General features: G+C 40.9%; 1 protein-coding gene across 1 annotated transcript in view; it reads left to right on the forward strand.

The window, feature by feature from the left end:
* The first annotated feature begins 8,580 nt into the window (after window positions 1-8,580).
* The window catches only part of SEC63 (SEC63 homolog, protein translocation regulator), a 71,641-nt gene continuing 64,479 nt past the window's right edge, over window positions 8,581-15,742 (forward strand). The window contains exon 1 of the mRNA XM_080806029.1: window positions 8,581-8,912. Within this exon, the coding sequence (XP_080662155.1) occupies window positions 8,789-8,912 (124 nt within the window). The 5' untranslated portion in view covers window positions 8,581-8,788. The remainder of the gene's footprint in view (window positions 8,913-15,742) is intronic.

The following is a 15,742-nucleotide window of genomic DNA, read 5'->3' on the forward strand; positions in this document are numbered from 1 at the left end:
CCTATCAAAACAAGGCAAAGACTTAACCTGTAGGGCAAGTTTATCCATTGATTCTACACTTAGGGTCTCTTGCCAACTTGTCCAGTGAATCGGAAATGAAAATGAGGGTTGAATCTAGGCAGCCTAAAGTCCAAGTTTCCCTCCCTCTATCTGAGTAGTTAGTAGTTGCCAGGGATGACTCAGGGAAATGTGCTTTCGGTGGATTGAAAACGCCCACTGATGTGGAAATATCTTGGTTCATGGTCATTCAGCTCAAGGGTGGCTACTCTGAGTCTGTGCTAATCTGAGTGAGCCATGAGAGCTGCGGACCCCAGAGTGACCATAACCATTCACCCCTTCGTAACCCAGCAACAGAGCAGGCTCCCAATCCAGCTGCTTGCCCTGGTCTTAGGCTGCCAGGCAAAGGTTGCCAACCTTAGCAACCCAGGCAAGTCGAACTTCCAGTATCTTCTTATCTCAATTAAGGGTCTCAGCCAGATGCCAATTGAAGCCCAGGAAGTAATGGCTAGAGGATCTCACCATTTAACTGCCCACTTTCTGCAGCCCTTCCAAAGGTTGAGAATCTCCCATCTCATGAGGCAGAACCTCCATCACACCATAGAAGATACTCACTTTCTCATCTCACCAAATGATCTCATCTCACCAAATGACTGGGACTTTCCCAGTCCCCCCCACCCCAACTGCCACACGGCTGTTACCCAGACCCACCCAGACCCACCCATTACGCACAACTGTATGGCTTAACCCTCCACTCTATACAAATGCAAAAATCCCACAACACACTCCTTCCTATTTCTGCTGTTCCACAGGGTGAACCAAATAAAGTGGGGGAGAAACAGGAAAGGACAAAAAGGGGAAAAAGAGTCAGTGAAGCTTGATTTATTTATTTTTTAAAATATTTTATTTATTTATTTTTCAGAGAGAATATAAGGAGGGGCAGCAGCAGAGGGAGAGGGAGAAACAGGCCCCCCCCCCAACTGAGCAAGGAGCCTGATGTGGGGCTCCATCCCAGGACTTTGGGATCATGACCTGAGTTGAAGGCAGACCCTTAATCCACTGAACCACACAGCCATCCCAGTGAAGCTTATTTAATTATTATTACTTTTATTACTTTATTACTTTATAGATTTTATTTATTTATTTATTGACAGAGAGAGAGAGAGAGAGAGAGATAGATCACAAGCAGGGGGAGTGGCAGAGGGAGAGGGAAAAGCAGGTTCCCAGCTGAGTGGGGAAGCCCCATGTGGGGCTCGATCCCAGATCTCAGGATCTGAGCCAAAGGCAGATATTTAACTGACTAAGCCACCACGCATCCCTGAAGCTTGTTTTAAATGGAAGATTTTGATCAGGCTTTTGCTCAAGTTTAAGCAGAAAAGTTTCTGAGATCATAATAATTAACATGAATTTACATAGCAGGTAGGAGATAGAACATATAGAATGTAACAAAAATAATTTTAGGGGCACCTGGCTCGCTCAGTCAGTGAAGCAAGTGACTCTTGGTCTCAAGGTTGTGGGTTTGCACTCCACTGTGGGTGTAGAGATTACCTAAAAATAAAATCTAAACTAAAAATAAAAATAAAAATAATTTTGTCAAATAGCAGGGGAAGAAATTCAATAAACAAACAAACCAATATAGATATATTACTTGGTAAGAAATGCCCTAAAGAAAAATAAAGCAAATAAGGAGATAGAAAATGAAGGAGAATGTTACTTTATTTTTTTATTAAGAAGGCTCCACACCCAATGTGGAGCCCAACTCAGGGCTTGACCTCATGACCCAGAGTCAGTTGCCTAACCAACTGAGCCACCCAGGCACCTCAGATACTATTTTATAAGGAGATCAGGAAAGGCTTCTTTGAAGAAGCAATATTTGATCAGAGACCTGAATGATGAGGGCTTCGAACGGGACCGCTTGTATAGCTGGGGGAAGAATATTCCAGGCAGAAAAACTCACTATGTGCAAAGGCCCTGAGGACAACAAGGAGGCCGGAGTTAGTTAATGAGGAGGCAGTGGTGGTCATGGACTTGGAGAGGTGGGGCATAGGGCAGATGACGTAGGACCTTGCAGACTCAAACCTTCGGTTTTCATTCTAGTGAGATATGAAGACTGTAGAAGATTTTGAGGCAAGGAGGATTTTAAGTGATCTTACAGGGGTTTGAAGGATCTTACACGTACACACACCCGGATGTGTGTGTATATAAACCTGGGGAAATCTGAGTAAGATTTATAGATGGTACCAATGTCAATTTTCTGATTCTGATATTGTATTTTAGTTACATAAGATGTTGCCGTTGGAGGAGGCTGAGTGAAAGGTACATGGACCGCTCTCTACTATTTTTGCAACTTCTTGTGAATCTATAATTATTTCAAAATCAAAAGTTGAAAGGAGGGAAAAAAAAGGATCCCTGACTGCTACGTAGAGAACAGATGTGAGGCCTAAGAGAGGTGGGCAGCAAGACTGGAAGGAGAGGGGGAACAGGATGTGAAACAGAAGAGCCGGCCAAGTGAGGTAAGGTATGTCAAAGAAGTCTTTTCGGGGACACAACTTTTGTATTCGATCTTAAGAAGATTTGATTGATATCAAAGAGTGCAAACTATATTCCAGGTAGAGAAGAAAGAAGAAAATAATAGAAATGGTGACCTAGTTCACCCTCTTGTTTCCTGCAGGACTGTCCTTAAACCATGCTAGTTCAAACCATTCCTTTTTTTCTCTTTCTTTAAGGGAGCCCAAGGGGACTGCAATGTCTCCCACTCATTCACTCCTTTAACAAAGTTCATTTTAAAAGCAAAATTGCTAATATGTAGCTTGGACTTGGACCTGGAATGGACTTAAAAGCGTTTTTTTAACTCTGTTAGTCCCATTCACAGACAGACTGGACTTTATGCTATTCTCCAAATGTTCTTTGAGCTGACTCCCATCTGGATTTTTAAATTCAATTTCTATTTAAGTTTTGAGGCCTAGCTCAATGTCATCTCTTCCTTGAAGCCCTCTGATGTTTTCTGACAAGAGAAATGCCTCTTTCCTATGAACTCGGCAAATATTTTTATCAGTATACTTCTTGCAGCATTTATCAGTTCCTTCCTTGGGTTTTTGCTACTTATTGAGATAGTATGTCCTCTTCATTAAATCATAGGTGAATTTCCGGAGGTCATAGACTGTCTTAAACTCCCAACACTTATATTCCCTGCACTGGCTAACAGTGTGAGAGCTCTCTGGACGTTAAGCGCTGCATGACTGAATTTCTTCTTCTTCTTTTTTAAAGGTTTTATATATTTATTTATTTATTTGAGTGAGAGAGAGGGAGAGAGAGAGAGTGGAAAGTGAGCATGAGCAGGGGTGAGGGGGCAGAAGTAGACTCCTCACTGATCCCAGGACCCTGAGATCATGACCTGAGCAGAAGGCTTAACCGACTGAGCCACCTAGGCACCTCCCTGAATTTCTTCTTTATAAGAATCTGCATATTTGGAGGTTAGAGGGTACATTCATTTTGGATTTAGAGAGATATTTTTACGTAGTGTATGGTTACTTCTGTGTATAATTGTTACCGCCTTCAGGAATATCCCTTCTACCTCACCCCCTGGGCAAAGTCATGCCCTATTGTAACATGAAAGAGTGATACATCTTGATTAGAGATATCAATATATTCCAGGAGGCCTGGCACCTGAAGTACATAGGTAATAGTGGGGAAACATAGTTTGAAATATACAGAGCCAGAAACTACTCTATGGAAAATTCTTCCACTCAATAGGTGTTAAAATTGTAGGCAGAGGATTTGGTTCTCATTAAGGCTTATCAAAAAGGAAAATCTCTCTTGGTAGGAATATATTCCGTATGCAATGTATACAATTATAAATGTACCATATAGTTTTAGAAAATCCTGATGGAAATCATGCAAATAGAATTTATCAGAATTCTTCCATTTGTAGTACACAAACCTATAGCAATTATAATTATTATAAATATAACTATTTTTAGTAGACTTTGTTATTTTCTTTTAGATCAGATTTAGGTTCACAACATAATGGAATGGAAGATACAGAGATTTCTCATATAATTTCTGCCCCCACTCATGCATAGCCTCTCCCATTATCAGTGTCCCCCATAGAGTGGTACCTTTGTCACAATGGATGACCCTACATTGACACATCGTTATCGCCCAAAGTCCATAGCAAATATTAACTTTTGTACCTAATTTTATAGTCATAATTTTATATTCTTTTTCCTAATTAGGGTATCCCCATTTTATATGCTTTAGGACCCACAAATATTTGCTTTTCAATAAGATGATTTAAGTTTTTCCTGAAGTTCTAATCTCTACTGAGAATTTTTTTCCTTCTTAATCCAATACATACATTTGAAATTTGCCCAAACTCTTCTGTTTATGTATGGCCATTCTTCCAAGTTGTATTTCCATCTCGGTGGGAAATCTCATCAAGAACTGTTTTACGCCTCACTGGGCAATGTCAATCATTATTATTTTTTTTAAATCAAGCAAATTTGTGTATGTTGGTAATTAATTCATAAAAGAATGACCTGAGTTTCTTGAGACATCATTGACAACTGGTTTTAGTAAAATAAATTCTCAGTTTTGTAATCACAAAAGTAGGGATGGAATAAGGACAATGTTGACAAGTCCAACATACTCATGAAAAAAGAACCGAAATACAGACCTACTCCCAAAACTTAGGAAAGGCCACTGCCCTCAATTCCTCTTTTAAAATGTTTTCATGGGGCACCTAGGTGGCTCAGTGGGTTAAGCATCTGCCTTCGGCTCAGGTCATGGGATCAAGCCCCAGGTCTGGCTTCCTGCTCAGTGGGGAGTCTGCTTCTCCTTCTGCCCCTCTCCATTGCTCATACTCTCTCTCACTCATGCTTTCTCTCCCTCGACTAAATAAATAAAATCTTTTTCAAAAATTGTTTTCATGGTTCTGGAGTTGAGCATGATCAAGTCCCAACATCTTTCCAACCCATATCTCCCTTCATATTCTCTCCAAGTGTAAGACTGGGGTTTCATTGCATCCTGAGGTCCTTACAGGGGTAAGGAATGAAAGAATTAAAATGGTTTGATGCCTTTTATCTAGTCAAAGTTCCAACATGTAGGTCATGATCTGAAATTTTAACTGTAATAATGTCATGGAAGCTTTTTGTAAATCATAAGTCTTGTACAGATTTTACTTTGTTGATTACAAAGTTTAATGTAATGTTTAATGATTTGTCATTACTATGGGGGGAACTCTTCATCTCTGTTAAGGACAAATAAAAAAGAATTGGTTAATTTGTCTTAGAAGAGATTTAGCTCTTTTAAAAATTTTTACTTGTTTTAGAGAGAGGGCATGTGTGCAGGGGGAGGGGCAGAGGGAGAGAATCTCAAGCAGACTCTCCACTGAGCATCGAGCCGCATTTGGGGCTCAATCTCATGACCCTGAGATCATGAGCCTAAAATCATGAGCTGAAATCAAGAGTCAGACACTTAATAGACTGAGCCACTTAGGCACCTGAGATTTAGCTCTTAATGAAGGAAAATTCTAAGTCTGAAATGAAGTAATAAGGGGTTTAACATTAAGGATGATTTTCAAGGCTTTGACAGTGAAGGTTATTGTAGGGTTGGGGGAGGGAAAAAAGACTAGAAATAATTGCATGTCCCTGCCTAATTAATTCGGGTCTTTCCAGTCTCTTTGAGGCTAATTCCGTTAACTGGAAAATTAAATAATATTGATTATGGCCACACAAATGTATTTTGTTATGTATAAATGTAAGTCAACACCAGCAGTATGGGGATGATTTGGAATGAAGGACAGATTTGCTCTAAGGAAAAAGTAAATTATTAAGAAGAACCTAAAAACAGTCAGGCTTTCTATACTTGAGAGGAATGATCTACCTAGCAACTGTAATGAAGATGATTAAAACATTAATTTAAAGACACATAGACAATACAAAAATGCCCTTTAAGATATGCTGTTAGATTAAGAACAAAATGTGTTTGTAGATCTAGTTCTACCATATTCACTTACTATTACTAAATATTTCATTAAAAAGATCTCTTGAAAGAAACTATTATGTTAATTTAAAAATATCGCTGAATAAGAAATTGTGATTAATTAAAGGTATGGTTCAGATTTGCTTTAAGAATATTTGGGTGATCTGAGTTTATTTATGTGCAGTAACATTAAGTTCTAGGATAAAATGTCTTTCTATCCTTAAAAATAGAAGATACCTATGAAAAGAGAGGAGCCAAAATACAGACCTGCTCCCAATATGAAAGGACAAACTACAGCTCTTAATCCCTCTTTAAAGCTGTTTTCATGATTTCAGAGTTGAGCCTAATCAAGCCCTAATATCTTTCCAACACCTCCTTTCACATTCTTTTTTTTAAATTTTTTTCCTTTCACATTCTTTAATCTGCTTAAAAAATCATGTTTTAGATTGCTCTAGAATTTAGCAAATAAATATGATTTGTTCAAAATGTTTCATGGTTCATAAGCCCCTCTTATTTTTTTTTTAAAGATTTTATTTATTTGACAGACAGAGATCACAAGTAGGCAGAGAGGCAGGCAAAGAAAGGAGGAAGCAGGCTCCCTGCTGAGCAGAGAGCCCCATGCGGGGCTCCATCCCTCGACCCTGGGATCATGACCTGAGCCAAAGGCAGAGGCTTTAACCCACTGAGCCACCCAGGCACCCCCATAAACCCTTCTTATGCATGATCCCAAAGCTGCAGTGAAAAGATTATTCCTGCAGGAAAAAAGTCAGGAGAATATTTATCATCAATAATTTATATTGTCACAAGGTTATAAAACTGATGTATTATCTTGCACAAATGCTGAGTAAATGTATAATCAGAGTAATAAAAAATAACCTGTTCGGCATTGTTAAAACCTGGGACAACTTAATAACAAATACAACATAAACAAAAGAAACTTCAGGAACCTACCCACTTCAGCTGAGCCAATTTTATGGCTAATTTGTTTCTGAAACAAGGCAAATTGTTCTCTGCATATCTGCGTTTGGGTAATCAGACTGCCATGCTGACTTCATAGTTCAAGCCTCTTCCCCTCACTTCTCTTTTATTTTTTCACCTCTAACACAGCTTTTGAAAACTTCACATAGAAAAAAGTAAGGAGGGAAATGCAGAGAAGACGATTTTTAAAAATTTTCTTTCAAAATGGGTAGGACACTTGAAAGGGAAGAGACAATACATGTGAAAATAATCCATTATGAAAAAAAGCTTTACCGATTATGATAAATGCTAGTTTTGAGGACACAAAATAAATGACACGTGACCAGATTTCCAACAACGGAAGGCATATTGAAAGGAAGTTAGTAAATAGACTGTAGTCTTAAAACATGTTTTTAAAAGTAGTGTAATGTGTGGTATTGACTTATTACATTTTTCTAAGCATTTTCACTATAATTCCCTTTAATCTTCACAACCACTCTGTGAGTTAGGTCAGGTGGGTCTTTCCTTTTGATCCAGAGCGGGGAGATGGAGACACGGGGATAGACGTCAGGCAGGGCTGCAGTGGACCATGCGGGTCATTCCCAGATTAGGGCACCAGTTCTCTCTCTCCCAGTTCACTTGACTCTGGCCCTTGGGACCTCAGACGCAGCCAGGTGAGAGGTTCCTGAGGACAACTGCTTCCCAAGTCATCCCTTTCAAGGCACCGATCATACCCACACCTTGCAAGGAGAGCCAGCCGCTCTGAGGGAAATGTTAAGGTCCATGACGAGGTGGTGGCTAAGGGCACTGGCTTTGTGGCGTCGGAGTGATCTGAGCTTGAATCCCCAGACCTTTCTTTACTGTGCATGACTTTAGCCAACCTCTCTGAGCCTCAATTTCCTCATCTGGAGAGAGAGCATGCTTTGATTTATTCCAAGAGGTTTACTGACGATTAAATGATAATAAAGCAATAAAGGTCTTAGCCTACGGCCCGGGTCGAGGAAAACGTTGGTGATCTGGGACGGGGTAGATCACCATCTCTATCCGACTGCGGAATCTGCATCTGCGAAATGGGCGCAGCGTAGTTCGCAGTCTTTTGGTAGCAAACACTACTTTGCAAACAAACCACAACAACCCCCCCCCCCCCAATTCCCTGTGCCGCCCAATTCTGAATGATCCTTGTTTTCAAAATGTGGGGACTGGAGGAACGGATCTGGAACCTAAAGAAATGTTATTATCAACCAGGGCATTTATAAGCGAGAGGGCGGAAAGGGTGAGGTAAGGATGAGAGAAGGGAGAGACAACGCAGCCTCAGCTCTGCTCGGAAAAGCTGCGGCTCCAGGAGCATCCAGGTGAACCACGCGCACACACTGTTCCGCGGGTCTTTGCTGGGACCCCTTAAAATGAAGCCCCGAAACCCCTGTTGGGACTCTGGGAAAGGAGGCGGAGGATAAAAGGCGGGGAGAACCGGAGAACGCTATGGCTAGGGGCGGGGCTCTAGGGGGAGGAGCCACAGGAGGGCAAGGGGGAGGGGCTATAGTTTGGGGGCGGGATCAAGGGCGGGACCTCGCCGAGTTCCACGGCTGCGCGCGCCACGTCTGCCTTAGCGAGAGTGTAGGGGAGAGGCAGAGGGAGGGAAAAACCGAGCGGGGCGGGAACTGTCTCTCTCGCGAGAGCTGGCGACGGCAGCGGCGGTGGCGGCGGCGTGTCCGTGAGAGTAGCGTGGGGGCGGGGAGGAGAGGCGGCGGCAGCGTCCGAGCTACGCCACACAGGGCCGGGGTGCTGGGTGCTGGAGCGCAGAGCGGGGTCGTGGCGGCGGTGGTGAGAGGAGAGAGGCGGCGGGGGGGGTGCCATGGCGGGACAGCAGTTCCAGTACGATGACAGCGGGAACACCTTCTTCTACTTCCTCACCTCCTTCGTGGGGCTCATCGTGATCCCGGCCACATACTACCTCTGGCCCCGAGACCAGAATGCCGGTGAGTCCTGCCGGCAGCTGCCCGCGGACCAGTGCAGGCCCCGCCAGCCCCTCTGGGCCGCGCCGCCCCCGCCCAGCCCAGCCCCCCAGCGTCGGGGTGATCCAGCCAGCCTGGCCGAGCTTCGCGTCCGAGGCGTCCGCCGCTGGCGGGGCCCGGGCTCGGCGGTGTTTCCCTCGGTTCCTCTCGGGGCCCTTCTCCATCCCCGTTTCATTGTCTTTTCAGGAGTTTCGCTTCGCTCCCTCTCACCCATTGTTCTGGGCGCTCCTTGCAGCCTCCTCCTGCCTCTTTGTCTTCTCTGCCTCTGATTTTATTGGTTATTTTTCTATATGGAGGGAGCAGGATGGGATGGGGAGGATGGGGATTGGGAGGTGAGAGAAGAGTTGGCAAAGGAGGAAGCCGAACGTGCAGGCACAACTGTGAGGACCCTTAGCCACGGTCCTCTTCCCTCACACCCCCGTTTCCCTGTTGCAGCTGTCGTTACAGATGTTTTGGGCACCGTCTGAGCCGGGTGGCATGCTTGGGACTCCCAGCTGAGCTCACCAGCCGCCCCTCCCCCGTCCCTGTCCCCTGTTGCTTTTTCATTTGTTCACTAACACTGTGGGGTTGGAAGCAGTGCCGTTATTCCCCTTAGCAAAAATAGGCTGTTCTCTATTTCCTTTTCTTTGGAGTTTCCTGTTTATGGCGGAAAAAGTGCAAGTATGAAGGATTAAGTCGAGTAGGTAGTTGTGAGGTAGCTGGTCCATTCGCTTTTAGTTCTAAATCTTTTCACATTAAACACATGGGACTAGAGCACCAAATAACATAGATTCTATTCGAGGCATTTTATGTTGCGCTGTACTAGGATATATGACAAGTGATTATCTTAAAGCTAAGGGAACTGCCAGGCCCTAATAGCTTATTTAACAGTAACTAGGAGGTTTTGAGTGTTAACATTTAGGGAAAGCTTTCTGTTTCACAGGAGGTATGCTAACTTGATTAAACATCATCTTTGAAGTTGCGTGTGGTGAAAGTCTAGGCTGTCCAGGTTATATACTCTGTTTGGGGAGATTGTTAACAGGGAGGCATTGAATCAGCTCAGAACTTGTTATGCTTTAAGACTGGCTCAAAAATTCTGTAAAATTCCTGAGTTACATAATGGAATTAAATTGAATTTAGGATAAATAACAAAGGATTCCTTTTTTTTTTTTTTTTTAGTACATTTGATTGTAAGTTTAAATATCCAGTAGGTGCAGAAATCTGCCCAAAGTTGCCAGTTTTTTTATTCAGTGGACAGTTTATGAAAATTGGATTTTGGACTCTTGTGCCTTCTTTTCCTAATTGTATTTAAATTGTCTGGATTCTTTGGACAGTGGTTGTAGATAGATGATTAAGTCTTAATATTGTAATGGTTTCCCTTATCTGCAAAACCTAGGCCATTCTAATAATTTTATTTTGAGTTAAAAATGCACTTTTCAGTATAGTAGTTTATTTGCACTTAACCCTTTTTGTGTGCATCTGGTTGTGTGGAAGACAAAAGGGTATTATTGGTAGAGCAGGTAGGTTTTGTTAGAATGTGTTTTCAAGAAGCCATTTCAGAAATTAGTCATTTTAACCTACACTGGGTTTTTGAACTTTGAAAGTTCTATTTTTGTGGTGGGTTTTATATTATAAAATTTGCCTGATAACTTATTGGCAAGTTATACTTGAGCTCCTTTAGCATATAGTCGTCTTTGGAAAAGTTGTAGGGAATTAATAGTGACTATAAGTTGTGGCCTTCAAATACCACTTTATTTAATCCTCTTAAAACACATTGAAGTAGGTACTATTATTATCTCTATCCTTATGTGAAGAAACTCGAGTTTGGAGAGCATTCTCTAACTTTCTCCTTCGTGGGGGAGCCTGATCTGCTTAGCTTTAAGGTCTTGTGTTGTCTCCTTATTGCTAGATAGAAAGGTGTTGATTTGCCCCTACTTTACATCTGGCTTCAGGCTTGCCTTAGTAAATGTGTACATGTTGATGTATTTGGTTGGTCTTGCTCACAATTGCACTGTGAAAATTAAGGTGGACACTTAAATGCTGTTCTAATCATCATGAAAATTGGTGGACACCACTTGGACTGTTTTTGTGTATCTACCATAAATGAGTTGTTTTATTAGGATTACAGTGCTATTAAAAGGATTTTTTGTCATAATGACTTCTTTCTGAAGTTCAGTTTGCAATGTCTTGAATATCAGAGAGAAATCTTAAATTAATAGGTTCACCCAAAGCTCTGAAAAAGAAAGTTTTTTTTTCAGGTGTTTGCAGCAAAATCGTATAGTGACTTGTATCAACAGGAGGCTACTTAAAATCTTGATTCTTTTCACTTAGAAAATAGTTATTAATATGGCATGTTAATTTGGAATATTAATTTGTTTGATTATTGGTGCTGTTTAAGACCCTCAAGGGCTTGTAAAGGTGGAGACACTGTAATGTCTTTCTGAAATCTTAAAAATTCTGAGGTATTTCCTCAAGGGTATTGAATAAAGGATGTGGACCTATAGTAGTGTTTTTGATTAACACAATGGGGTATTTTAATATTTGATTTGAAGCTTATTTTATTTCATTTTCCTGTGAAACTGTAACCAGATACAAAAATGTAGGCATAGGAGTTTGAATTTCAGAGTTCTTATGGCAATCTTGACTTTTCAGAGATACTTTCTGTAGGAAAGCACGAAAAGGGTTTTTTGCCAGTAAGTATACATTTTTAAAGTTCAGTGTAAGTAATCTTTGTTTAGTTTTTTAAAATGATAATACATGTGGGTATTTTTTTTTCTTCTTTTTAGATTTTATTTATTTATTTGACAAAGACACAGCAAGAGAGGGAACACAAGCAGGAGGAATGAGAGAGAGAAGCAGGCTTCTCACTGAGCCGGAAGCCCAGTGCGGGGCTCGATGTGGGGCTCTATGTAGGGCTCCATGGGGTGCTCAATCCCTGGGCCCTGGAATCATGACCTGAGCCCAAGGCAGACGCTTAACGACTCAGCCACCCAGGCAGGTGCCCCTCATGGGGGTCTTTTAGTTTCAAGGTTTAGTTATTTCAGTGTTGCTCTTCTAGGATTATTGGGCTCTTGAGTCCGTTAGAAAGCATGGCACCATTTCACAGATGGTAAAATCTAGGGTTTGAGAAATAGAAGTAGCTTGGTCATTGGTATATTTGATATGTTAATTGAAGTTACTCTATTATCCAGAACACTAATGGAATCATTTTGCCTAGATTTTTGCCTAATCTACCTGGCCAAGTGCACTTACAATTAATACCCCTTTTAGTAGTTGAGGGGCCCTATTTATCTTACTCTCCTGGTTGTTTGCAAATTGGCTGAATAAGTTGACTGAATGGATACTTTTTCAGACCATTATGGACAAAAGCTCTGGATGAAGTAATAACAGAGGGTTTAGATTTCTTTAAAACTGTGGTTCTCAACCCCCGCTCCACATTGGAATCACTTGGGGAACTTTTAGAAACGCTTTTACCCATCCCCCAGATATTCTGATTTATTTGGTCTGGAGTGGGTGCCATGTATTGGGTGTTTTGTTTTTTTTTTAAGATTTTTTATTTGTCAGAGAAATCACAAGTAGGCAGAAGTAGGCAGAGAGGCAGGCAGATAGAGAGGGAGAAGCAGGCTTCCTGCTGAGCAGAGAGCCTGATGTGGGGCTCCATCCGGGACCCTGGGATCATGACCTGAGCCAAAGGCAGGGGCTTAACCCACGGAGCCACCCAGGCGCCCCCATGTATTGGTTTTTTAAAAGATACCTACGTGATTGTAAATTGTAGCTAGCAAAGAGAACTCCCTTGGTAGTGGTCTTTTGCTGGAGTTGTCATTTTGGGAGATAGTGAATTTTTATATGTGCTCTTTCCTAAAAACAAAAATCACTAATGCCTTAGCCTTTTTGTTTTATATGGTTAAGAAGCACTTATTGTAGAACAGTTCTCTAAAGTTCTTGTAGTTAAAAGCCGAATATATTTGTTAAAACAACGTTAATAATGTAAGCTTACAATGGTATTGGACAAGAGAAAACTGCTTGTAATTATTAGAATTTCAAATAATCAAGAACATGCTTTTATTTGTTCCATAGGTGAAGGTCTATTGATCCTTTGAATTGAGATAAATTATATCATTACTTTTTCCAAGTTTTTGTTTTTTTAACTCCTTGACCTTATTTTTTAAAAACTTCTTTGACCTTACCCCTTATTTTACTTTTTCAAAACTGCCTGGTTTTGAAACCTGTCTAGATGTGCTGCTTTACTAACAGTGTGATCTTAGGCGGGTTATTTAACTTAAGTGTTTTGGTTTACTCATCTATAAAATAGACAATGGGTTATTTGTTTAACAATTAAAATGAGGATTAAACAAATAGATATACTCTACTCAGGTTTTTTTCCCCATGGTTTGAAAGAATTTATGAAATTTAAAAAAAGTTATAGGGGCACATGGGTGGCTCAGTGGGTTAAAGCCTCTGCCTTCGGCTCAGGTCATGATCCCAGGGTCCTGGGATCGAGCCCCGAATCGGGCTCTCTGCTCAGCAGGGAGCCTGCTTCCCCCCTCTCTCTCTGTCTGCCTCTCTGCCTAGTTGTGATCTCTGTCAAAAAAAAAAAAAAAAAAAGTTACATTTCTTTATTCTTTGCTTGTTCCCCTCTCAAACATTGATTCAGCTGTCCCCCTCTCAGTGATTCGGCTCCTTGACTGGGGAATGTGAGTAGGAGTCCAATTTTTAGTGCTTAGTAGTGTGGTAAGAAAACTCTGAATTTGGGAGTCAGAAGTTTTGGTTTTAAGTTCCAGCCTAGTCCCTATTTTGTTATTTCTGAATTCAGTATCATTCTCTATGAATAATAATAATGATATGGCCTATAAGAAGTGACTATGAGAAACAAAGCAATAAATGTTATCTAAACGTGCTTGCAGGGGCGCCTAGGTGGCTCAGTGGGTTAAAGCCTCTGCCTTCAGCTCAGGTCATGATCCCAGGGTCCTGGGATTGAGCCCTGCATCAGGCTCTCTGCTCGCCAGCGAGCCTGCTTCCCTTCCTCTCTCTCTCTCTGCCTGCCTCTCTGCCTACTTATGATCTCTGTCTGTCAAATAAATAAATAAAATCTTAAAAAAAAATAAACATGCTTGCAAAGTCAAACACACTGTAGAAATTCCTTCATTTAGTAGATGTTTATAGAGCATGAATTTTGTGCTAGATGCTGCTTCTAGGTGATGGATCAGACTTTTCAGTGCCTATAACATTTTTCCTGTACACAGTACAGAAAAGCACACACACAAAAAACAGAACAAACATTGCTTGTAATCCCATCACTCAAAGGTAATGGAACATTTTAGTGTATGCACCTCTCTTTTTTTCGTCCTGTGGGGATGACTTTAGACATGGTCCTTCCTCTTGGTGGCTAAGGCACTACACCCCAGCTCCAGCTTGAGACAGATAATTATGATTCTCCTCATCTCTGCTCTACTGCTGTCTGTTTGAATATTTGCTAGCCCCAAGGCGGGTGTGCTGAAAGCACTCAAAATAACACTTTGAGCTAGACTCAGGTATTACCCAATTTTATTAATGAGAAAACTTAAGTCCTAGAGAAGGTAACCAATTTACCTAAAGCCATATAGCCTTTAATTGGAAGATTGGGTGTTGGATCCAAACCTGCCTTAATGCTAGAGTTTTTCTTCTTAACTATTACTCTTATACTGCCTCCTATAATTAATATAACACATTATAGTAAGTATTAAAATGGTAAGTGGAAAGGATTATGGCACAGAGGAAGGAATGAATAATTTTGTTTGGGGATTTGGTGTTTCATGCAGAGAAGATGATTTGCGATAGGTCATAAAAGGTAAGTGGGGAAGTGTATTCCTTATGTAGGAGAAAGTATATGGAAAAGCACGGAGATGTTCAATAAATGGTAAAAATTGAATATGCACTTAAAAGTAAATTGGCCATTTTAGGAAATTTATACTTTGTTTTGTAAGTTATTGGGTAAACAGTGGAAGGTTCTAAGTAAATGACATGGTCAGCTTTGCCATTTTAGGAAGCTTATATTTTATCTTGTAAGATATTGGGTAAACAGTGGAGTTTTTAAAGTAGGGTAATGACTTGGTTAGTTTTGCTTTTGTGGAACATTATGTGGAGAGTGATTTGTGGGAAGTGGTGGTTGCTGGGTAGGGAAAAACTAGATGGAGAAGGAGGACTCCTTTTCAGAGGCTTATTAGTCTTTTGACATGCAGGGGAATGGGCAGATTAGAAAGAATTCTAAGACAGTTTGGACTATTTATATAGAATATAAAAGTACCTTGGAGGGAATGAGAGAGTGGAGTGCAGATTTAAAATTTTCACTTACTCCTGTCTTTCCTTATTTCTGTCTCTTTTAAAAGCTGTTTGGTGATTGGCCCAATAATAACCTACTTTGATCAGTTTTGGGATTGAGTGCATGGAAAAGGATGGGGATGATCATTTTTATTTAAAATAAAATATTGGTCTTATCTATTGATTTATCTAGGTTTCTGATTACAATAGAATTGATTATCTCAAGCTCTTATTGAGTGGATTTGAACAGAAAAAAACGGGCTAGTATCAGCGTTGTGTTCACAGGAGTATAGTTTATGAATGTCCATATTTTATTTAGAACATATGTTCTTCATAGGACTAGATCTTGGGATACTAGAGATCTGAGAAGTTTGAGTAATTTTTTAAAAAATTTTAAAGATTTTTTTTTTAAATTTGAGAGAGAAAGATAGCAAGAGAGAGTACGAACAGGGGTGGGGGTTGAGGGGTGGGAGAGGGAGACTAGGGGCTCCATCCCATAACCCTGGGATCTTGACTTA

Source organism: Martes martes (genome assembly GCF_963455335.1).
Source record: "Martes martes genome assembly, chromosome: 6".
Taxonomy (NCBI): Eukaryota; Metazoa; Chordata; class Mammalia; order Carnivora; family Mustelidae; genus Martes; species Martes martes.